The sequence below is a fragment of the Osmerus eperlanus genome, chromosome 4 (genome assembly GCF_963692335.1).
Source record: "Osmerus eperlanus chromosome 4, fOsmEpe2.1, whole genome shotgun sequence".
Classification (NCBI taxonomy): Eukaryota; Metazoa; Chordata; class Actinopteri; order Osmeriformes; family Osmeridae; genus Osmerus; species Osmerus eperlanus.
In genome coordinates this window covers 19,382,835-19,408,892 of record NC_085021.1, presented here as the reverse complement: position 1 = coordinate 19,408,892, position 26,058 = coordinate 19,382,835, and the positions used below count along the sequence as shown (strand labels likewise).

The following is a 26,058-nucleotide window of genomic DNA, read 5'->3' as shown; positions in this document are numbered from 1 at the left end:
CCAGATTCAAAATTTGCCCAAGGAAGTAAAGCCCATCCTATTGGTCCGTGCCATGTTTTGCATCGTGGGTTTGGGTTCCACATTGCCCGCAGGAAACTATATGCACTGTTTGTACGGCACTTTGGACACAAATGGCTGCTAATGAGTACCAAAAGTATACATTTTAGTTTGAGTATTCATACTGGGTTCACTTTCAATAATCATATTTCCATCATTGAGCAAATACACGTTCTCCTCCCCTCCCCCTGTCCTGGCCAGCTTCCATTCTTCCGAACCACTTCCTCTGCCTATCGGAAAACATCTCATATTTCAAGGTTAGACAAGTGCAGGGATCAGTGAGGACAATGTGTGTGTGTGTGTGTTTGGGGGGGGGGGTTGGGTGTGAAAATGCCATCATCGTTAGGAAGTGTGTGATTTAAGTTGCACAGGTGTTTTTAAAGGTGTTCTTAAAAATGGACAAGGTGATTTTTGTTAGTGTGGAGAAGTGATCCATTTCCATTTTCAGGAAAATCATCTGTACTTGAGATACAGAACACACATACACATGCGTTGATACACACACACACACACACACACACACACACACACACGCACACACACACACACACACACACACACACACACACACACACACACACACACACACACATACACACAAACACACACTGAGCAATGCACAAGACACATGTAAAACATCTCATACTGGGTGCTTGTTGTTAAACGTTTTGTGTGTCTGTGTAACAATTCTCCCAAGTTCAATTTCATGTATCATTGAGCGTCTGTATATAAGGGTGGGATTGATAGCTGTCCACACACACACACACACACACACACACACACACACACACACACACACACACACACACACACACACACACAGACACACACACACACACACAGCTTTGTTTCACTATCCTAGTCACACACACACACACACACACTACCCTGCTTCACCCTGTTTCCCATACAGACAGTAGAAAGAGCTGTATTATCTGGTTTGTGAATATACATCAGAAAGGAGACTTTCTCCATGATACAGCCAGGCCAAGCGGTTCAGAAGGAGAGATGTGAAGAGAGAGAGAGACATTGAGAAATATAGATTCAACCTGATACTTTATGGATATACAACCTTTCATTGTTTACATAAAGATTATGTTTGCCATCCCCCAACATTTAGATGCACTTCATTAATATTCTCAAGTGTAAATTATTATAATTCCTTATCTAGTGAACTATTTTTATGATGAATATGTATTACAGTCATACCCATGGATCTGAGACCATGACTAATTGTGTAATTTCAACAAAGTAATGTGTTTGTGTTTTCCTATTTTAATCTAAATTAATTAGATGTTTCATTAACTATGGGAATTGAATGAAATCTACACTGTTAACCCAAGCACAACAGATCTGTTTTTTCCTTTCAACATCTACGCCAATTGGAACTTTTAAATTTATCTTAATTAGATTTCGGAAAATTCGATTTTTGTCAGCTAAATTGTTAATGACGTGATTGCTATCTGTGGTCAAAAACAACCAGGCCAATTGAAGTAAAGATGGCTGGCTGTGCTCACAACTTTCAGCTTCCCAGTAATCAGCCACACTGTGTGTCACAGTGACAATGTCACTGTGTGGAATCTCCTCAAGCTTGCTGTAACTATGTCCATCATGAAATATGACATACATTTTCAAATCTTATCAATCTTAAAAAAACGTAATCTCTGCCTTCAAAGATGGTTTAATAACCTGTTGACCAACAACTTGCCTGGTGAGTGTTGTCCAGGAAGGAGTGGGGTCCGTGGTTTTAACCCTGACCAGCCGTGTCTCACAGACGTTGGCCGAATCGGCCTTCACTCCAGAGCACCATCGCTTGGAATCCCGCCCACTGGCCCAGTTTGATTGGTTCCTAGCTTGTTCAGCTTCCCCTCATTGGCCTTCTCGAAGGAATGCATGACGACCTGCACGCGGCTCACTTTCAGGATGGGAATGCAGGCTGACCCCAGTGCAGGGAATGCAGGCTGACCCCAGTGCAGGGAATGCAGGCTGACCCCAGTGCAGGGAATGTAGACTGACCCCAGTGCAGGGAATGCAGGCTGACCCCAGTGCAGGGAATGCAGGCTGACCCCAGTGCAGGGAATGCAGGCTGACCCCAGTGCAGGGAATGCAGGCTGACCCCAGTGCAGGGAATGTAGACTGACCCCAGTGCAGGGAATGCAGGCTGACCCCAGTGCAGGGAATGCAGGCTGACCCCAGTGCAGGGAATGTAGGCTGACCCCAGTGCAGGGAATGCAGGCTGACCCCAGTGCAGGGAATGCAGGCTGACCCCAGTGCAGGGAATGCAGGCTGACCCCAGTGCAGGGGCCAAAGGGAAACCGGAAGAGCTCTGAAAACAGCCCAGAGGCAAATTGAAACAGTTCTTTAGTATGACGAGTTAAATTGAGTTCCACATGGTTGGAATGTTCAGAGCTGTGATTATGATGGTAATGACATTCCTTCTTCTTCCTGCCCTGAGGGTGTTTCAGGCATAGATATATATAAACACTAGATGTCTCGTCCGCGTTGCCGGACAACGGAGTTGAACGTCCGCACATGGCGACCATCTTGCTACAGTCAACTCGCTCACCCATAACATTGTGTTGATGCTACATGTACTTTTTAAATGACCATAACTTGCTCAATTTTCAACCGATTTTGAAACGGTTTGGTTTGTTATCAACGTCAGAGATGTCGGTATGCCACTGCATACTTATGAATAATTATGTTATTTTTTTTAAAATAGAATAGAAGTATGCAGTGGCATAACGACATCTCTGACGTTGATAACAAACCAAACCGTTTCAAAATCGGTTGAAAATTGAGCAAGTTGTGGCCATTTAAAAAGTACATGTAGATTCAACACAATGTTATGGGTGAGCGAGTTGACTGTAGCAAGATGGCCGCCATGTGCGGACGTTCTAGACTCCGCCGTAAGACATCTAGTGTTTATATTTATATCTATGGTTTCAGGTAGGAGGGGAGGCAGGGGGGGGGAGGGGGGGGAGGGGGGGGAGGAAGGAAGGAAAGAGGGGGGGGGTGAGTAGAGGTGAGTCACAGGGCCAATGAGGGAGGAGAGAGGGAGGAAAGGCAAGGGAGGGGGTGAGGGAGGAGGGTTGAGTTAGGGAGGGTTGTGAAGTCCCGGTGGTGAAGGAAGGAGGAGAGGGAGGGAGGAGAGGGAGGGGGGATTGAGGGAGGAGGGGTGAGTGAGGGAGAAGGGGTGTGTGAGGCAGGAGAGGGAGGGAGGGTGGAGAGTTGAGTGATAGGGCCTGTGAGGGGGAGATGGCCTCTGGTTAGATTTAGCTTTGGTAAATTGAATAGCTGTCAGGATTGGTTCAACGCAACTGGTGATGAGGGGAGGGGGCGTGCATTGATGTCTCTCTCTTGCTTTCTCGCTCTCTCACTCCCTCATTCCACATCTCCCTGTTGCAAACTTTTTTCTTTATCTCTCTCTCTTCCTCTCTTATCTCTCTTGTTCTGTTCCCATACTAAATCCCTCACTTCCACAGCCACCTCTCTCCCCGGCTATCTCTCGCTCACTCCCCCTCTCTTTATCTCCGTCCTGCCTCGATGTGATCGAGGCATGTTGGTATGTGTGTTCTCTTCCTCTGCCATTTATGACATGACAGAGAGAGAGAGAGTGTGGGGGGGGGGTGCATGTCACAGAGTTAATTACTTTGTTAGTGGGCGAGAGTAAAGCACAACCATCCTTTTATGTGTCTGGGACCAGAGCTTTACTCTACACAGACACTCACTCACAGTGTAATTACTTCTTTGTTAGTTGTAGAAAAGCATGAGAAAGCCCTTCTCTGAAATAGCGACCCTCATGACATTTCCAACACTATGTGCTCGCGTAAGAGTGTTTCTGGAGCACAGAGGAGGCCCTGTGCTCCGAGACAGGCCACACTTTGACTCCCTCTCTCCAAAAATCGATTTCGATTTTTCGCTCGATTTTTTAACACTGCATGTCTGGCGGATATTTGCCACACAAGTTTGTGGTGTGGGAATGTGATTGCGATGATTCAAAAAAAGAAGCTTTTCTACATGTGTCAGTTAGAGAGAGACAGGAGCGGCCCAAGTCGGAATCGAACTACAAAGTTCCAGTGCATCCACACACACACACACACACACACACACAAGACAGGCATGGATGGATGACAGTGTGCTAGCTGCTATCTTCTCGCACACATGCACACTTTTCAATTATGACAAATGTGTTGAAATAGTATTCCATTGACTAGATTACGTTCCCATAGCAAACAAAGCGCTGGCTGGCGAGGGGGAGGGGACTATTGCTATTAAGTAAATATAGTGTGCGCAGTGCTGCGTGAAGGACTGTCTCTGACTCGCTGTGGGCCCCATCAATCACCCTGCCAGTCGGCTGGTCCCGCCCTCTCTACTGTAGGTAAAGGGCGGAGAGAGAGAGGAATGCACATCACACTCATTACGGATGCACTATTAATCACAATATCTATCTCCACACTCTCTCACTCCCTCCCAAAACACAGAGACTCTTAATCCTGCTGTTTTAGCTTCATCTGTCTCTCTAGTTGTTGTGTTGAGTCTTGGAGGGTCAGCACTTTGCTTGTGTTGGCATTCATTTATTGTTCAGGGTTTATTGTTCAAGGTGACACACAAGTGGAAGTGGAAGGAGATAGGGTTCTCCAAGGGTCAGTGGATGTTAGTATTGATCTCCTTCTGGTAACACAATCTTCAGCTACTGTTATGAGCCATTCACTTCCCTTTCCACACGAAATACACTCAATGCATTTACATCTCTCTTCCCGTCTAAATATAACATAAATTAAGTCATTTTAATTTTTTAATTTTTTTTTTGTTTATGGAAATATGCAAGATGAACGTGACAAAACGTCTGTTTTGAGCGGACATTCAGTCCTTCTCTGTCAGCTTAAACAACTTTTTTACGTGATTTATGTCTGACTTGCCCACATTGTTCTCCCCCTCTTTCTCTATCTGCCCATCTCCCTCTCTGTCTCTGTGTCTTGCTCTCTCTCTCACAGTGTCTCTCTCTTTCACTCTGCGCTTATGTCTCTCTCTCTCCCTCTCTCTTGTGAATTATAGAACAGATGCAGCTTTAGTTTATGGCACTAAAGAATAGATGGGAGGCGTTCTGGGGACACTTGACGGTGATGCAGGAATGGAGCGGGTCCACACCAAAAATAGTTCCGCTGGCCCAGCACAACATCCTTCTCCTGCTGCACTCTGTGACTCCCTCAGACAGGCCCCCCCCCCTTCCCTGCCCCCCCCCTTCCCCCTTTCTGTGTGTGTGTTTGTGTGGTCTCAACCCCACCTCGCTGTGTGTGTGTGTGTTTGTGAGGTCTCCACCCCACCTCCCGGTGTGTGTCCTAGACTGAGAGAGGCCTGCCAAAGCCAGCTCAGTGTGAGAGCACCATGTCCTCTCTCCCCTCCCTCTCACCTTCACCTTCTCTCACCTGCTAGACCTACTGAAAGACCAGACACACACACACACACACCACACACTCACTCAATTCGGCCAATCATGTACGCATGTTTTTCCTTTTGTGGTCTGCCTGGAGCACAAACAAACCCCCAGCACCAGATCCTACACGCCGTCACGACGATTACATGGAGAACCAGGCCCCTTCTGATCTACTGGAGCAGGTCGCTGTGAGAGTCAGTATTGATCTCCAGGGTGGGGGGGTGGTTAGGGGGGGCTCCTTACGCTTTGTCTTCTCACTAACACTCTGTGTATTGAGTAGTGGTCTGATGCCCGTAGTTGCTAATGCAATGATGACACAGACTTATGCTAAATACCCAGGGTGCAAGAACAAGACATTGATCAGTGACAAGGGTGGGGATTGATTGATTGATCTGTATTGATCAGAGGGTGTGGTGTGTGTGTGCGTGTGTATGTGCGGGAGGGGGCGCGTAGACATAAAAGTAGACTGAGAGAGAGTATGTGATGTGTGATCTTTGGTCCTGAATGGGAAGGGATGTGTAAAGGGTTCGAGAAAATAACAAACATTATCATGCAATGACTTTGAATAATACCTTTTACTTCCATCAAACTGACGGTCACTTTCCGTGTGGAGAGGTGAATATTCCAATCCCAAAAATTTGGATTTGTCTCTCCAAGATGAACTGTATACTGTTCCCCGTAAGCCCCATCCCTGAAGATCTCAGATAATAATTTGAACTGCAGACCTGTTGCTTGGGGAACGTTTTCTTCATGTTCCGTAACCAACGTAAAGTAGAATTCTCCTGTCAAAGCCAAGGCTGGTTATCAGAAAGTATGCTCTTTGAATTGACTCTAAAAACAGCTTTTGAGTTGATTCGGATGGATTTAAACTCCAAGACAGGATTGTGTGTTTGTAGACGCAAACAGAGAAAAACATACTGAAAGGAAATTGCGAAGTGGAACTTTGGCTTGGGGAATAAATGTGGCTTTCCTACACCCATTACGAGGTTTCCCCACTCCCTGTATCTGTGCATTGTGACGCAGAAATCAATCTGTGCCTGTGAGGATGCATGGAGAACAGTCTTCGAGCCACAGAACACAATTTGTATCGCTAAGAAAACTCAAACAAACAAACAAACCGAATGAGTTCTAAAAGAAACACATCGACTTACCTTCTTTTTATTTTCCCAAATCAAAGATTGGACTTTAGTTTTTGAACCTGTTCTTTGTTTTTTGGGTTGTCGCTTGCGTAGGGTTTGTTTTTATTTCTATTTGGAGAACCCTCTGTCCCTGTTTTTCTAAACCATAGATGCCTATGTCTTGTTTGTGTTGTCATGACGTTTAGTTGTGTTCTGTTCTTCTTACCGGAGCCTGCATGCCCACCTTAACCTCAACCTCCAGAAGTTAAATGCATAAACTTCAATTGGAGTTTGAGCAACATATTAAGAACATTTTATGGATGCTCTAGTGATTCATTTATATTTGTCTTGTATCACACATTGCATTTACATTTACATTGTACATTTATTCATTTAGCAGACGCTTTTATCCAAAGCGACTTCCAAGAGAGAACTTTACAAAAGTGCATAGGTCACTGATCATAACAACGAGATAGCCCCAAACATTGCGGGCAGCCAAAACATGAAGCATACCTTGTGAAAAACCAAATAAGTGCCAGCAGGAAGAGACATAAGAGCATGCAGTTAAACAAGTTACAATTAAACAACATGAACCTCAAAAGTGCAAGAGTGTACCTGTAGAGAAGCAAGCAACAATAATATATTTCACTGCGAGTACAAGAATTTTGAATCAGTTACAACTAACCGACATTGCTTTTCTAAATAGACTTTATTAAGAAATGAAGAATGTGTGTGTGTGTTCATGTGTGTGTGTGTATGTGGCATAGCGGGGGGGGGGACAGTGAACGATAGTATCCATTAGTGACTGCAAGCTTTCACCACACACTCACAGAGGCAATGGTGCATATGCAATGGCCGCAATGCACACTGGGATTGTTCTCCCAGTAGCGTATGATCAGGCATGTGTGTGACATTCTGACTGTGTGTGTGTGTTGGAGAGGGTGTGCTTGAGTTTGTGGGAGAGAGAGTCTGTCTGTGTCACACCTACACCTACACACACACACACACACGCCTACACATGAACACACCAACACAACCCCCCCCCCCCCCCCCCACACTCTCAGAACTTGTAAAGGGAGATCGGTGGGGATCTCAAGGGAGTGGCTGTCGCCACCACGAGACTTAGACCATCTTGCTTCTGTGACAGACAGGACAAGCGTGAAATGAATGCTTCCACTTCCCCTCCAGGCGGCGTTCTTCCGCTGAGGGAGATGGACGTGGGGCCTCCTGTACGAGGGACAGGGAGGGAGAGGGACGTGGGGCCTCCCGTGCGAGGGACGGGGAGGGACGTGGGGCCTCCCGTGCGAGGGACGGGGAGGGAGAGGGACGTGGGGCCTCCCGTGCGAGGGACGGGGAGGGACGTGGGGCCTCCCGTGCGAGGGACGGGGAGGGAGAGGGACGTGGGGCCTCCCGTGCGAGGGACGGGGAGGGAGAGGGACGTGGGGCCTCCCGTGCGAGGGACGGGGAGGGAGAGGGACGTGGGGCCTCCCGTGCGAGGGACGGGGAAGGAGAGGGACGTGGGGCCTCCCGTGCGAGGGACGGGGAGGGAGAGGGACGTGGGGCCTCCCGTGCGAGGGACGGGGAGGGAGAGGGACGTGGGGCCTCCCCTGCGAGGGACGGGGAGGGACGTGGGGCCTCCCGTGCGAGGGACGGGGAGGGACGTGGGGCCTCCCGTGCGAGGGACGGGGAGGGAGAGGGACGTGGGGCCTCCTGTACGAGGGACGGGGAGGGAGAGGGACGTGGGGCCTCCTGTACGAGGGACGGGGAGGGAGAGGGACGTGGGGCCTCCTGTACGAGGGACAGGGAGGGAGAGGGACGTGGGGCCTCCTGTGCGAGGGACGGGGAGAGAGAGGGACGTGGGGCCTCCTGTACGAGGGACGCGGAGGGAGAGGGACGTGGGGCCTCCTGTACAAGGGACGGGGAGCGAGAGAGACGTGGGGCCTCCTGTGCGAGGGACGGGGAGGGACGTGGGGCCTCCCGTGCGAGGGACGGGGAGGGACGTGGGGCCTCCTGTGCGAGGGACGGGGAGGGAGAGAGACGTGGGGCCTCCTGTGCGAGGGACAGGGAGGGAGAGGGACGTGGGGCCTCCCGTGCGAGGGACGGGGAGGGACGTGGGGCCTCCCGTGCGAGGGACGGGGAGGGAGAGGGACGTGGGGCCTCCCGTGCGAGGGACGGGGAGGGAGTGGGACGTGGGGCCTCCCGTGCGAGGGACGGGGAGGGAGAGGGACGTGGGGCCTCCCGTGCGAGGGACGGGGAGGGAGAGCGACGTGGGGCCTCCCCTACGAGGGACGGGGAGGGAGAGGGACGTGGGCCTCCCGTACGAGGGACGGGGAGGGAGAGGGACGTGGGCCTCCTGTACGAGGGACGGGGAGGGAGAAAGAGGGGGGGGGGGGTGGTGATTTTGTGTTTGCGATTCGGTGACGCCGGGTTGATTTCCCCCTGTCTCTGATGATCTACTTTTACAGTTCCCTGGGCACGGGTTGAACGTGAGAACACACATCCACTCACTCCCACACACACACTTATTTACACCTCTAACGGCACAAATAGTTTTTTGTACTCAGGTGTAGTGGCACGTCCGTTGCGGGGCACAGGCTGACAGGAGACGTGAAGGTCCTGGTTCTTTGACACCTCCCTCTCCTCCCCTTATCCCTCGCTTCTCAGAAACATGTTCCACCATAATTACAAACACAGCCAAGTGTTTCATCAATGTGTGTTTATTAAAATGATGACTGTAGTGCAGCAGTAACTGGTTTTCTTCCAAACATCCAGCCATGTACACACACTTTTAAGTGCCCTCTATTGACTCGAGAAGGAAATGATTGCTTCTAGCTTTTGCTCTTCTGTTCTGTGGTCCAGCTGAATAATTTAGAGGGCTTTTTGTTGTACTTTAACACCTTAATATAAGACTGTCATCACTGTTTTTGTAGCAATGCAATCTTGCCGGAATTAGGTTTACATTGTAGAAATGTATTTTATCATTGTGAGATTCTCCCGTTTCTTAGGCTATAAGATTGGACAATAGTTTGCGCATCTGGTTGTAACATTAAGACAATGACATTATTACAATGTTCTTAAATATTCAATCACAGTTTCTTCACTGTCTTAAAATCTCTTTGAGCATACTGGTGCTTCGGTTCCTCTTAAAAGTGTAGGGCCAAAATGAAGAGGCAAAGTCCTCCCAGTTAGACAAACCAAAGGTACAGTTTACCTGGGTGTCCTGCGGTGCGCCAACACGCTGGGTTTCCACAGGCATCGTGTGCTTTGCCCTCGATGCGGTGGTTTCAAACCACACCATCCGTCTGTCAGGCTACGACAAAACCTCCCCATGAAAAAGCACCACGAGAGAGCGAAAAAGCGAGCTACAGATGAGAGGAGAGAAGAAAGGAGAGTTCACTCCGCCCTTCTCCCCCAGAAACAGTCTGAGAATATATTGAGCGTGACCGTCCAGACGGAGGAATAATCTCTTGCCCTCCCTCTGTCTTTTCAAGCCTTTCTTTTCCCCCCCTCCTCTTGTTATGGATGTCCTGGTCTTAAAGCATCAAAGAGTCCATTAACTAGAGTTATCAGTCCTGCTCTCTGCGTGTTAGACTTCTATACTGGCTTGTTCCACTCTGCCCAGACAGCAGGAGAAGTGTGGTTCCGCTCAGGTTCAACGCTGTTGAAGGTGTTGATCTGAGCTCTGCGAGAACAGAAGGTAACAGGCCTTAAGCATCACCCGGTTTAAGAACTTTGTTTTTCATTCCCTCTCTTTACAGGCCTGTTTCTCTCTTTCCTCTCCCTCTCTGTCTCCCTCTCTTCTCTACCTCGGGACTTTCCCAGAGTGGCCCTCCATTTCAGAAGTCTTTGATCTACACAACACGCACGCACACACACACACACACACACACACACACACACACACTCACACACACACACATTGTTCACCCATACTCTTCTCATCCACTTGTAATAAAACAAACATGGCAGCAGTAGACCTCCTCATGAGTCCAGCCCCGAAGCTGGTTTATGACTGGAGAGAATGAGGTGGTTGAAGAAGCTGGTTAATGATTGGAGAGAATGAGGAGATTGAAGAAGCTGGTTTATGACTGGAGAGAATGAGGAGATTGAAGAAGCTGGTTTATGACTGGAGAGGATGAGGAGGTTGAAGAAGCTGGTTTATGATTGGAGAGGATGAGGATGTTGGCTAAGATGACTCGACCAGCTGTGTTTCCCGGCTCTTTGTTCGGGATCTGGATTCATGAGAGCTTGTCTGACCTTTACAAACACTTCAGATCCTTACTAGGATTTTCCCAAAGGTAATGTTGCCAGTTCCCTTTGAAAACAGGTGGTCATTTACAGAAATGTCTGGTTGTGTAAACTTTCTAGTTTGTATGTGTGGCATTAGGGTGTGTATGTGTATACCTATGTACAAGTGCATGTGACCTCAACAGCTGTGTGTGTGTGTGTGTGTGTGTGTGTGTGTAAGGTGCTCCAGTGATGCGTAAAATGAGCTGAGGGTTTCGGGATTGAGGCTGAGTGTCTGTGTGAAATGACGTTTTTCTCCTTCATTAATCACTTTGCCATCAAACCCCACAGAGACCACACACACACACAAGCGGGCGTGCATACACACACACACTCTCTCTTGCTCGCACACACACACCATCGTATTGATACATGCGTAGCATGAGTTGTTAGGAATAAGATCTGTGTGATGACTAGTCCAGAGAGATACTGCGATGCCCCTATGCTCCCAACTCTCTGGGAGTTCATGTGTGGTCCTGCAGTAGATGTGTGTATCATGTGTGGAGTTCTGTCTCCACATCCCCTGTTACATACGGACCCTATACACTTATGCTGTCACATCCTACTGTGCTTGCTCTTCACTATGCAGAATCATAGCTATCCACTCCACTGCTGTTTCACATGTACAGGATGTACACACACACACACTTTACACTGTACTTTTAACTGTTACTAACATTTGAACAGTCCTGCTCCTCATGTCAGTGTGTGGTACCCTTGTGTGAGTGAGTGTGTGTGCGTGAGACTAGTGTGTGTATGTATGTGAGTCCGTGTGTGCGTTCGTGTGAGTGATTGAAAGTGTGTGTGTGTGAGAGACAGTGTATGTGTATGAGAGGCCGTATAGGCCATAATTCATACTTGGTCTCACATACATGCCATGACCTCACATATATACCATTATACTCTCACATATATACCATTATACTCTCACGTATATACCATTATACTCTCACATATACACCATTATACTCTCACATACACGCCATGACCTCACATATATACCATTATACTTTCACATATATACCATTATTCTCTCACATATACACCATTATACTTTCACATATATACCATTATACTCTCACATACATACCATTATACTCTCACATATACACTATTATACACTCACATATACACCATTATACTCTCACATATACACCATTATACTCTCACATATACACCATTATACTCTCACATATACACCATTATACTCTCACATATACACCATTATACTCTTGCACATAAACTGGCATACTCTCTTACACACACAAAAATACCGTCTTATATACACCATCATACTAAAGTATGACAATATATGTAAGAGACAAATAGTATGTGTGAAACAGAATGTTACTATATGCAAGAGAATAACAGGATGTGTAAGAGAGAATACTTATCTATGTGAGAGAGAATACTTGTCTATGTGAGAGAGAATACTTGTCTATGTGAGAGAGAATACTTGTCTATGTGAGAGAGAATACTTGTCTATATGAGAGAGAATACTTGTCTATGTGAGAGAGTTTGATTGAAACGGAAGGCAGTTTGATTGAAAAGGAAGTAGTACTGAATTCTCAGTTCCTGATTGGCTTACACATGAAGAAGGATTTGGGGTAGATGTAGCTAACGCCCACCTTCCCTATCAAGACGAGACTGAGTGACATGATAAGATGGCAGAGAGTGGGCGGCTTAATGAAGCCATTGGACTCATTAATAACATTTTATTAACATTTTATTAACATTTTATACTCCAAATGCTGCGGCGTTATTGTAGGGAGGACAGACCCGTTCCTGAATTACGTTTTTACAGTTATTCCTGGGGAAATTATGGAATTAAATTACATATTAACTATACTAAAATACTCGTGCACAATAATATTTGCTAAATGTAGACGTTTTTAAAGGTTTTTAATTTGACCTCGAAGCCTTTTGTGAAAATGAGGCTAGTTTCACGACAGCGACTTTGGATGTATACTGTTAGCTGATTAGCCAGTACGAGTGAGATATGTATACAGTCACATTAACAAACCTCTTCTTTGTAAACTTAAATACGATGGGAACACATCACATTAACAATTCCAAAACGCACCACACGCCAAACAATTTTTTTTGTCAAGCGTCTCTAAACTCAGATTCCGAGTCGGATCCATGAAGCTTTCGTTGCAGTGAATGGGTGCGGGCACTCATCGGGCATAGGGGCCTACACTCAAATAGGATCTTAAAAGTCCCAACTGGAAAATGTTGTGAACAGATTGACATCAAGTTCAGTTTGTGGCATTGAAGTTTAGGTTAATAGCCAAAGGTGTAAAGACCACTCGGCTAATTAAAGACGTCAACGGTTAAAACCCCAGTGCCACGGGACGGTATTCACACAGGCATTGGCTTTAATTTAAATGATAGTTTGTTTCATCAATTGAAAAACTGATCTAGGACTTTTGACTCAAGTAGTGGGGGTCGGTATAGCTTCCTAAACAACTATGGAATTCTACATTTGAGTTTTTTAGTGGATTTGCTTGAATCGTTGTCAGAAATGTTGGAATCAAAGACGACAGCCATCCACAGTGGCTATTTCTAACGCTAACGATGAAATGCGCCGGCTCTTCAGACCTGGATCAGGTGCATCACGGAGCGGCAGCAGCACTGTCAGGAGTCTTAACCGAAATACTGCGGAGTTTGATATTGGGATTGCGCCATCACTTGGCTGGCATTAAGACGAGCTCCTGACAGAGTGCTGCTGCCGCTCCTTGATGCACCTGATCCAGGTCTGAAGAGCCGGCGCATTTCATTGTCAACGTTAGCGTTAGAAACAGCCCCCGCGTATGGCTGTCGTCCTTGATACAACATTTCTGACAATGACGCCTTAGGATTTGGAGTATGCAAAATGTTATTGATGAATCCATCTTGTCATGTCACTCAGTCCCGTCTTGATAGGGAAGGTGGGCGTTAGCTACATCCTACACCCCAAATCCTTCTTCATGTGTAAGCCAATCAGGAACTGAGAATTCAGTACTACTTCCTTTTCAATCAAACTGCCTTCCGTTTCAATCAAACTCTCTCACATAGACAAGTATTCTCTCTCATATAGACAAGTATTCTCTCTCACATAGACAAGTATTCTCTCTTACATAGACAAGTATTCTCTCTCACATAGACAAGTATTCTCTCTCACATAGACAAGTATTCTCTCTCACACAGACAAGTATTCTCTCTCACATAGACAAGTATTCTCTCTCACATAGATAAGTATTCTCTCTTACACATCCTGTTATTCTCTTGCATATAGTAACATTCTGTTTCACACATACTATTTGTCTCTTACATATATTGTCATACTTTAGTATGATGGTGCATATAAGACGGTATTTTTGTGTGTGTAAGAGAGTATGCCAGTTTATGTGCAAGAGTATAATGGTGTATATGTGAGAGTATAATGATGTATATGTGAGAGTATAATGGTGTATATGTGAGAGTATAATGGTATATATGTGAGAGTATAATGGTATATATGTGAGAGTATAATGGTATATATGTGAGAGTATAATGGTGTATATGTGAGAGTATAATGGTATATATGTGAAAGTATAATGGTATATACGTGAGAGTATAATGGTATATATGTGAGAGTATAATGGTATATATGTGAGGTCATGGCGTGTATGTGAGAGTATAATGGTGTATATGTGAGAGTATAATGGTATATACGTGAGAGTATAATGGTATATATGTGAGAGTATGATGGTATATATGTGAGGTCATGGCGTGTATGTGAGATCAAGTATGAATTAAGGCCTATACGGCCTCTCATATATGTAAGTGTGTGTGTGTGAGACAGTGTGTGTGAGTGTGTGCGTGTATGTGTGTGAATGTGTGTGTGTGTTTCAGATCCTGGCTGACTGCTGAAACCTGGAGATGGAGGCCGTGGGCTGTTGCTGTCCTACTGTTGAAGCACTCTGTGTGGAAGAGATTAGCAGCACAATCCCCTGTGTCTACTGGGGCACAACAGAGAGGGAGAGGGAGGGGGGGTAGAGAGAGAGAGAGAGAGAGAGAGAGAGAGAGAGAGAGAGAGAGAGAGAGAGCGAGAGCGAGAGAGAGAGAGAGAACTGGGCCAGACTGATTCTGAAATGTGTATTAGTCTGGAACCTCTGAGTTCATTTTCGATTTCCAAGGGACGTTACACAGGCCAAAATGTCTCTGGACCCAATTGGATAGAATTGGATGGAAACAACCAATCAGAGCAACAGAATGTCCTCGAGTTTGTTTATTAAAATGTGTTAACAGCGCTCCTCTGCATAGACATCGTATTAAACCCGCCCAAATCAGATAGATGGTTGTGATTGGCCCAACTAGATTCTGATCAGAGAGAAATCTGTTTGAATGTAAAGACAGCTCCCAGTACAGCTTTAAAATGCTCTATTTTGTCAATTAGAAAAATAAAATGATTATACAATATCAAATTGCATCACATCATTTGATTTCAGCTTTATTTAAATGGAAATTTTGAGCAAATCCCTCTTTTTTCAGGCCAAACAGTAAGGTGTGGCAGGGGCAGAAACTCCTAGCCTTATGTTGACCTCCATGACTTTTACGGCTCCTGTCTCGAGCCATGGTCTCTTTCAGGTTCGGAGAGTGGGGCTGTTCAGAGTTGAGGTCACCATGACAACCTGAGTGACAACACCTCAGGTACACTGTACCCCCCCCCCCCCTTCCCCCGGCCTTACAAACACTTACCATGTCACCAGGGAAGCGGGGGGGGGGGGGGGGGTGAGGGGAGGAAAAGAGGATGAAGAGAGAAGGAGGGGAACATCCACTGTCCCTGATGTCAGGACTCGTTCCCAGGAAGAGTGTCAAACTGCGATGCTGGGATGAGTGGCAAAGGCTCCTGTTTGTCACTCTGATTGGTTCCAGAATGGTCGGTCATTCAGCGTGATTGGCTTCTTGGTACTCACTCTGTCACTGTGATTCGCTGCTGACTCCTGAGTCAGTCGCGACGATTGGTCACACACAATGTTGAAACTCTAGCTGCCTCCTGTTCCTGGTGAGGGTGGAGGTTGGGATTTCAGGTTAATTTAAGAAAGGTGTTAAGCTTAGGACTGCTGTTTTTTATAGGGCTGATGGTGTTTATAATAATGTCATTATAGCAGCATGCTACTGTGAGCCACCTCTTGGTCTCTCTCTCTGTGCAAGTTCTATGTCTCCGTTCAGCATGTCTTCCCCAGTTGTATCCTTCATGTTGTTTATCTCTCCTCCTCCCTCTGTACTGAGTGCTGTTCTCTCTCTTCAGCGGTCTCACGAGTAGCTGGTATGTTCCAGAACAGCTCTCCAGTTTCCTCTCCCAACTTCTCCCCTCCCTCCCTCCCTCCCTCCCTCCCTCCCTCCCCCTGTTCCCCCCCTTTCTCACAGCCCTCAGAGATCAGGATACATTTTACACCAGTGTGTGACCTCTCTACACCTCCCTCTCCTTGCCCTCTGTTTCCACCCCTCTTTCCATCCCCCCGCCGTGCCATTCCATCTCTCTCTCTCTCTCTCTCTCTCTCTCTCTCTCTCTCTCTCTCTCTCTCTCTCTCTCTCTCTCCTCTCTCTCTCTCTCTCTCTCTCTCTCTCTCCTTCACTCTCTCTCTCCCTCTGTCCCTCTTCCCTCTCTCTCTCTTTCTCTATCTGTCTCTCCCTCCCCAGTTTCTTTCTTCCTCATTCTAATCTCATCCCCCCCTCCCACACCTGTCACCTGCTTTCTGCTTGCCTCTCATGAAAAGGATACATCCCACACAAAGCTTGACATCTCTACACCTCCCCCCTCTCTCGCGCGTTCTCCCTCTATCTCTCTCTCCCCCCCTTCTTTCTCTCAGCATTGTCTTTCCTTTCTGAGGGGGACAGTATCAGAGTGGAAGTCAAATCCTCTGCTGTGGTGGAGACAAACACACACACACACCAGACACACATTTTTGTAGCACTGAGTTCCTGTACGCACTTGTTCCTGTGAACAAAGGGCACTCAGTATCGGAAAATACGGAAATGGACTTTAGTGCATTTGATTGTTTCAAAAAGGAGGCACTTTGCAGTTCATTTCAATGATAATGTGTCGTAAATTGACTCTGCTGAGGATTCATTCAGTGTACAATGAACAGGAGTAAATAGCTGCAGTCTCTCACTTTCCCTGCCTCTCCACCTCTCCTGCTGCCTGCAGTACATCGTCCCAGAGAACAGCCTCTCTTAAAACCATCAATCCAGTGATACAGAATTCTCCTCCAGTTTTGTCATGTCTCGCAGTTTCTCTGATCATCATCTAAATCCTAACTGTCCTCGCCCACGCCAGACAAGTCGGATGGCATTCCTTACCCTTCTCTTTTCCTCTCGCTCTCTCCTTCTCTCCCTCCTCACCTCTTTCTTCATCCCTCTTTCCTCCTCCTTCATTCTGTCATTCGGTTGCTGTAAGACCAGGGTGAGAGTGTTAGTCTAAGCTGTTTGGCCCAACATTATAGAGACCACTGCCATTTGATATGACGGTAATCTTCGGTTAAATCCCTCCAGACTTGAACGCAGGCGTCTGCAGCTTTGAAGACCAACAGTATTCCTGATGTTGAAAAAAATAATTTAAAAAGCAACTCCCCAACACCCAGGCAGCAAAGCAATGTGTGTGTGTGTGTGCGGCGAGGGCATGAGTCCGAATCAGCTCGACTTACTGTCTCGGTCTCCAGAAGAGGGGATTGGAGGATTTGCGTTTTTCTTTGGCTCAAACATTCACACCCACGATGGGTGTGAAGGGGTATTTTATATTTTATGTTCACGTTTGTTGAAAAATCACATTTAAAATAAGAGTGGAATTAAAATGTCTAACAGGCAAAACACTCAAGAAGTATTTCATAAAGACAGTGGTTAGCTAGGTTACTTACAATCAGTGGCCATGCAGAACTGACAGCTTTTGTACGCGTTCAAACTCACTGCAGTTCTTACCTAGATCCTTCATCACAATCATAAAATGTCTAGCAGCTCTAATAAGGTGCCCACGTATGTTTGTGTGTTCCAGAAATACAAGGAGTTTGAGCGAGCGGTGCGGGTGGAAGAGATCAACGGCCTGAGGCTGGTGAAGAGGCTGGCAGACGACATGGAGGACATGTTCCGGAAGAAGGCCGAGGCCATGGAGGTACATCCACAACGCCTGCCACCCAAATGAAAAGGGTTTTAATCTGGTTTAGCTTTAGGCAGTCTTGGGTGTAAAACTTAATGGTTTACTCCTGCCTGGAATTCAGGACACAGATAAACGAGACAGTTCCACTGCTCAGTTCGACAGGCTAAAATGAAAATGAAGTGTTAAAAAAAAAAAAAATGCTGTTGTGTTCCTTCTCAAGTAGACGAGAATATGTTAAGTGAAACAAATGTGTTCCGTAACCGTTTAAATCAGTAGGCCTATAAGGCGTCATCTGGATCTTCACTGAATGGAGTTTGCACTCAGCGTGGCTCAGATCCTTCCAAAATAGCTAACCATCTGACAGAAGGTGGATCACGGATTCAGTTGAGATATTAAGGTAGTTAAGTTCCCCATCACTTCTAGTTTTCTCAGTGTTTTAATTTCATCCATATGTATTACACTGAACCAACATGATTCCTCGTGAGGAGGAGATATATATATTAAAAGACAAATCGCAAATCTCGGGACATCAGCACCTATAGCCGCAGGCTGTAAGCGATCGTCTTAGCTCAAAATCTATTTTCAACGGTTCATGAGGCGACGCATGCCACAAATTGAATGATAGTACTTGTAAAGTAACTGTTTATCTCTTGCCTTAGAGGTCATTCACATAAAAAGCTCAAGAACACCAGTTTTTAGGAACTAATTAGAGCTACTTGGCTAGATGGATGAAAAGCTAGTTGGCAGTGGCGCTGCTAAGCAGCTTATGAAGATCAACAGGAATAAGGAGAGGTGAATGATGCATTTACAAAACAGGCAGGACACTAATTTTAGAATAAAACGATATTTAGCCAACATGACAACTTTTTTAGTACTTACTTATATATCACACCAAGTTAACAAGTTCGTGGCTATCTAGCAGGCTCTGTTTCTGTCCATGAATGATCTACTGTCGATTATTCGCTGAAAGCAATTGTAGCCTGTAACAGAAGCTTGCGAACACATTAGTGCTACACTTAGAAATATGATCACCACTTACAGTAGCATAGCAACTGTATGCCAAAATATCTGTTGTTAGCTAGTCTGTTGATGAAAGAAGATCAGAATCTTCAAACATGGAAATGTTGCCTTTGTATTTTATGATGTTGTCGAGCAACGATGGTAGGAGCAGATGAGGGGGGTTACGCCTAACATGACAGGAAGTTAACAAGTGAAGTCTGTCACTATATCCTCAGCTGTACCAATGACGAACAGAATTCTGACCACATCAACGATCCTGCCCAACTTCCCACAGAATGGCAAAAATGTTACATTTCAAATGGCTGTGTGAGGGGGTAGTGTTTGTGAGCTTGTGGTGTGTGTGAATGTGTGTGTCAGTGTACCTGTCAGTGTATGTGTCATATTATTGATTCCTACGAAAAAATGAAACTTAGTATCTTAGAAGCCACTTTAGGACAGGGCTGGGAGACTTGATGGGGAGTGTGAGTGTGTGTGAGTGAGTGTGTGTGTGAGAGTGTGTGTCTGATGGGGAGAGAGAGGGGCAGTGCTGGATGGATGGATCTGTGGTGTTCAGCTCTTCGGGCTGCAGGTGAGAGATCCTATCAGTGCTGCATGGGGCTGTTAACAGAAATTGGATTTCTCTTTAAGTGTCGGTGTTTATATGAGACAGAGAGTAAGAGAGATGGAGAAAGAGAGAGAGACAGAGACAAGGCCTCCTCTGTGTGTGTGTGTGTGTGTGTGTGTACAATGATGACCTTCTGTACACACTGCACACACACACTCCATTTTTTTCCACCCCGAGGCCCTATAACATCGCTCTGGCAGTAAAGTCACACTACAGTCTTTATGAACATATCTGTGTAAATACATCACCTTTATTATGTTTTTGAAAGACTCGATTTAGTTCCGAGTTTTTAGGAATGTTGTGCTTGGTTTCTTCTCGCACAGGGCGAGTTGAATTAAACCCGGTTTAAAAATGTGTCAGTATGTGCTATTAATAGTCTGTGGTTATTAGTTGAGAATTAGAATCCCAACTGCCTCTAAAATACCTATTCTTGACAGTAAACTGTGGTAGACTCTGTGTTCCAGAAGGGGGTGGTGGGTGTGCTAGTGTCGCCCCCCCCCACCCTGCAAGCTCCCCTGTGGGGGGTTGAAAGTGCCTAAACTCCCCCAAGACATGAGTGGCTCTGTTGGCTAATGGCTTGTGCTTGGCTGCTGTGCGCTTGTGTGTGTTCTGGTGTGTGTATTTATGTGCGTGCGTGTGTGTGTGTGTGACGATGTGCATGTCTGTGCTGGTATGCGTGTGTGTGTACTTATGTTCGTGTGTGTGATGGTGTGTTTATGTGTACGCTTGCGTGTGCTAATGTGAGTGTGCGCTGATGTGTTTATGTGTGTGTCGTGGGATGCCGGTCGGGGACCCGGTGGAAGTGCCTTTTAATGGAGAGACAAGACGAGGGGGGGATAGGAGAGAGAGAGCAGCTGTTGGAACGAGGGCAGAGAGGATGATAGTATCCCCCAGTATGAAGGGCATGCTAACTAGGGAGGCTAGCAGGAGGCAGGCATCCTCTCCATTCAACAATGATGTGCCTCAGAGGATTCAACCCCTGGAACCACAACACCCACTCCCACTACGACGGCGTCATCGTCCTGGGTGGCCATGTGACCCAGCCTGGCTGACATGGTAGACTAGGAATGTTTACATTTACATGTTGTCATTTAGCAGCGATCTTATCCAGAGCGACTTACAGTAAGTATAGGGACATTCCCCCTGAGGCAAGTAGGGTGAAGTGCCTTGCCCAAGGACACAACGTCATTTGGCACGGCCAGGAATCGAACTGGCAACCTTCAGATTACTAGCCCGACTCCCTAACCGCTCTGCCACCTGACTCCCTGTTGAGTGTAGGAGTGCGCAGCAGTAGACATACAGTGCGGACCTCTGGGATATCTCACCGGGGGCTGTGACACCAGGCTAGCTGTGTTGTCAGGTAGAACTCGGAGTGGGAAATATCGGATACTTCCTTCTTTTTTACCTTTCTTTAGGGTCAGGGGGTATCATGTTCTGGCTGTGGTCCTGAACCTCTCCTTTCTCCTCTCCCCTCCCTCCCTTTTTTCTCTTCTCTCCTCTCTCCCCTCCTCTCCTCTGGTAAAGTAAACGCCGCGCTTCAATTTCCGTTCGGCTACCATTCTCCTGTCCTAGGTTTTATCTCGTCTCCACGGCAATTCCCGCTCTTTAACACTCTCTGCCACCTGCCTGGAGGCAGTATCCTCTCACTGTGACACACTACCCTGCGTGGCCGTGTGTTTGGTAGAGTCTTACTAACATCCGAGGAATGTGTGGATTTTTCGCCTATTAGGCGTACCCAAATGGCAAAGCTTATAATAGTAGAACAGTAGGACAAAATGCAAGCGCGAGGAATTATTTGAAAGGTAACATTGTCTAGTTTTTGAAGATGTGCGTAACATTTGACTGTAACACAACCTAAACCACATCAGGTCTCCAAAAGTTTTTTTAAATTTTCATTTATTTTGTGTGTGTGTTCCCTGTCTTCGTGGCTGATGCTGTCTCTTCAGCGACTCATAGAAAACTTTGCCCGAGAAGACTAATGCTGTTCTGTTGCCCAAGTCGATCCTAATTGTTGCTCCTCCATTATAGATAAGCAGGGCCAATTAAGAAATGGTTTGGGAGTAAACATAGACTTACAAAGGAAGCGTGTGTACATGTGGAAACATCACAGCACTCCTATTGTCACTTTTAATTAGTATTACCTCCTATCAGTCTCTGAGTCAGGCTAGATTATCACTGTGGCAGACAGCTGTCACCCAAAATCCTCTCCTCTGGTTGCTTGTTGGCGAGGCAGGAGAGAGGCAGAAGAGAGGCAGAAGAGAGGCAGGAGAGAGACAGGAGAGAGGCAGGAGAGAGGCAGGAGAGAGGCAGAAGAGAGACAGGAGAGAGGCAGGAGAGAGGCAGGAGAGAGGCAGGAGCGAGGCAGAGTGAGAGAGTAAAAGACGAGGTGAGCGCGTCTGTTGAAAGCCGTGGAGCGGTTGTAATTGTTGTCTTTGAAGTGAAGCACAGTGCCTTCGTGTTGAAAAGCGGACTTCAAAGCAGCTCTGGGGAGGTCCAGCTGTGGCCAGTTCCTCTGGTATAATGAACCGGGCTGATTGAAGTGGTGTACCTGCAGTTATCACTTGTTGCCTTCACCGGTCTAGAGTTTGCTTGGAACTCCTCTCCTGGAGACGTTTCTGGTTCTGAAAGATGTGGACAGGTGACACATGAAGACATCCTTTTGTTCTTAGTCTCGGAGGGTGGTCCTGTCGACCTGGGGGGGTGTGCTAGTGTTCTAGAATATACCCTAGTTTCCTCTGGGGGTGTGTGCTAGACTGGAGTCTGTTCCTGCCCTAGCTTCCTCTGAGGGTGTGTGCTAGTATAGACTGGACTATGTTCCTGCTCTATCTTCCTCTGGGGGTGTGTGCTAGTATAGACTGGACTATGTTCCTGCTCTATCTTCCTCTGGGGGTGTGTGCTAGTATAGACTGGACAATGTTCCTGCCCTATCTTCCTCTGAGGGTGTGTGCTAGTATAGACTGGACTATGTTCCTGCTCTATCTTCCTCTGGGGGTGTGTGCTAGTATAGACTGGACTATGTTCCTGTCCTAGCTTGCCCTCCTATCCATCTCTACCTCTGACACAGCTGCAGCATCACACTGACACACTGACTTCTGGATGGCTCCACTGGTAAATTCACCTGCTGTCCCCTTCTCATATCCCTGTCACCGCAGCTGGGAGTGTGTGTGTGTGTGTGTGTATGGGCATACACACGACGTGTGAGGATTTGAGTGGGTGTGTTTAATGTGTGTATTTGGTGTGTGTGTGTGTGTGTAGGTGTAGGTAGAGGGTGACAGGTGCCTAATGACGAGGCCGAGACAGCCAGTAGAGGTCAGAGCAGAGATGGTCTCTCTTCCATTGAGGCACTGTTATCACCCACCAGCCAGAGAGGAGGAGGAGGAGAGAGAGACAGAGAGAGACACAGAGCGAGAGAGAACCTGATCAGAGGGGATATTAATGACTGGTTATTGATTTGATCATCAGTAACTGATTGTTGTCTCTCTCCCTCTCACCCTATATCTCTGTCTCCCTCTCTCTTTCTCTCCCTCTCCCTCTCTCTCTCTTTCCCTCCCTCTCTCTCTCTCTCTCTCTCTCTCTCTCTCTCTCTCTCTCTCTCTCTCTCTCTCTCTCTCTCTCTCTCTCTCTCTCTCTCTCTCATGGCCCTTGGCCAGCCTGAAGGTGGTAAACACAGGAAAGGAAAGTGTCACAGGGCACTTTTTCATTCTGTTGATGCTGCAACTCTTCTCTGGTTTGACAATATTAATTGCTGTCCCTGGTGCTATTGATAGCTTCACCCCAGCCCAGCCCAGTTTGGCCCAGCCCAGTCCCCAGTGGACCAGGCCGCTGGCAGCAGCCCGACCCCAGAGCTGCTCTGGTACCAGGGGCCAAGGCTTAGGTTGCACTAACTGAGTCCATGACCAGAATCACAGGAGAGGCAAGCCAAGGCCTGATACAGCAGAACCGGGGCCCCGACACAAGCAGCATCATCTCAATACACAGGGGGTACCAAGAGGGTTCTCCGGGTTTCTCGGCTGTACAGACATTTAAAATACATGTAAAGAGTAACCCCTTATGGTGTTTGGTTTTATGATGTCTACTTTTACGAATCAGATTTTTGTATAGTAGTTTTTGCTGCAGCTGAACATCAAAAATACATGTAAAAGTTTGTAGCTATTTTGTGTGTGTCGTCTTGTTGTTGGGAGCGCACACGCCAAATGCTGCTTTGCATGCTGGGACACCACTGCAGAGGGTGACTGCAGGCTCCGCCCCTCTACCTCCCACCTCAGGGGGAACTTTCAGAAACGGGACGTTTTCTTTATTTTATTTTTTGCCCCCCATCCGTCCGTCCGTCAGAGCGAAATGTGCCGAGGCAAGGGAGAGTGTACTGCGTCAAAAGTTCCAGGACTTCCGCTCGCTGTCAATAATGCATGCTCACCCCCCCCTGCCCCCACCTTGCTCCTTCACCCCCCCCCCCACACACCCCCCTCCCCCCCTCCTCTATCCCCCGCCGCGCCTCGCCCCTCCCGCAGCTGCTCTAGCGCTTGTTAGCATAGGTCAGCGGTACTGCATGCCTCGTCTGCGCTAACGCACCAATCCGCAGTCATCTCCAGATTTATTCACTCTCTCTTCTTCTTCTTCTCTTCCTAACATTTATAATTGATGGACTAAGGTCGGAGCTTTCAGCTCCTGAGAGCTGACGGAGGGAGGGAACATGTCAGGAGCAAATGGGTGTTGGAAACCCAAATCCCCTCCGTCTCGTGTGGATCGAGACAGGAAGTGGATCCTTAATGGATCAGAGAACATGTCTGAGGCTGGTCAGGCTTCCTGTGTATCGGTTAGCAGAGATAAGATGGCTGAGTGTGTGTGCGTGCATGTGGCAGTGTGTGTGTGCGGAAGGACGTGTGTGTGTGCGTGGGAGGTTGTGTGTGTGTACATGTGGGAGTATGTGTGTGTGTGTGTTTTGGAGACAGCAGGGCCTGCCTCTCCGACTGTGTCAGTTTAATTACTGCTATCATCTCTCACCAAGCCAAATCACAAAATGACAGTGGAAAAAGTCATTTCCTCTCTCTGAAGCAGCATTGCATGCTCTGTCAAGACCCCCCACTGATAGGAATACATGTCGGCGTCATTTAGACATACGCACACACAGACACACAAATACACACACATTAGAATAAACACGCGCCGGTACACAATTGTATCTGTGCACCAGTGAAACGGAAGACTTGAAATGCCTGCCTGGAGGCCCTCCAGACCTCCAGGCCTGCCCGCCCCCCCAGGCCTGGCCCCATCTGACGCGTCCCCGTGAGCGTCCACAAGCCCCGGCCTCCCCCCCCCCTCCCCGCCCCGCCCCCCTCCCCCCCTCCCCCCCTCCCCGCCCCGCCCCCCTCCCCGCCCCGCCCCCCTCCCCGCCCCGCCAGGCTGACGCCACGCCGCTGACTCCAGGCTCTGTTGAGGTTCACATCAGCGTCTACGAGTGGAAGTCAATCTCACTGACTGTGAACTACAACACACAGGAAACTTTGACAGACTAGACCTGAGGGTGTGTGCGTTTGCAGAACACACCACGTCACGTCACACACACACATGCAAGGCCACACGTAAAGCCCCCTGAACAAACACACACACACAGATTGACTGCAGAGGGGACCGCCACAGAGCATAGGTCAAAGGAGTCTCACAAGAGAATAAGAATATCATAAGGAGTGTCAATGGAGCAGAACACGTACCAGACCCTCAAACAAACACGCACCGCACACACACACCCACCGCACACAAACACACACCGCACACACACCGCACACAGACGCACACAAACACACACCGCACACAGACGCACACAAACACACACCGCACACAGACGCACACAGACACACACCGCACACAGACACACACCGCACACAGACACACACCGCACACAGACACACACCGCACACCGCACACACACCGCACACAGACGCACACCGCACACACACCGCACACAGACACACACACTCGGCAGCTGTGTGTATTGACAGAAGCTTCGCAGGCAGTGTCTGACATTTCCGTCCGAGTCTAAGGCTAAGCGGCCAGACCTTTCTAGAATGTTATTCTCCCCCTCCTCTCTCACCCCCTCCTTCTTTCCTCTCATCCTTATCTCTGTTTGTTCCAGAAGCACACAGCTCTGTGATTCCTCTGTCCTAGCACCCCAGGGGCTCTGCGCTCTCACAGCACACACACACACACACACACACACACATTCTCCTTATCTGCCCCTGGCTCTGTGATGAGATATAAGGGTTCCCAGCCCATACATCTTCCAGCCATGCTGCCTTCAGGTGTGTGTTGGCGTGTCTGCGTTCCAAACTAAACCCTGTCGTCCTGTCTTCCCTGCATGCGGCGGCTAAAGACACGGCAGGGATGAGGGAAAGGAAGGATGCTAAAGGGCGGGGGAGGGGGG

General features: G+C 47.6%; 1 protein-coding gene across 1 annotated transcript in view; it reads left to right on the top strand.

Moving 5' to 3' along the window:
- Nucleotides 1-26,058, top strand: part of LOC134019578 (voltage-dependent calcium channel subunit alpha-2/delta-3-like) — a 78,162-nt gene that overhangs the window by 4,364 nt on the left and 47,740 nt on the right. The window contains exon 3 of the mRNA XM_062460541.1: nucleotides 17,915-18,031. Coding sequence (XP_062316525.1) covers nucleotides 17,915-18,031 — 117 coding nt within the window. The remainder of the gene's footprint in view (nucleotides 1-17,914; nucleotides 18,032-26,058) is intronic.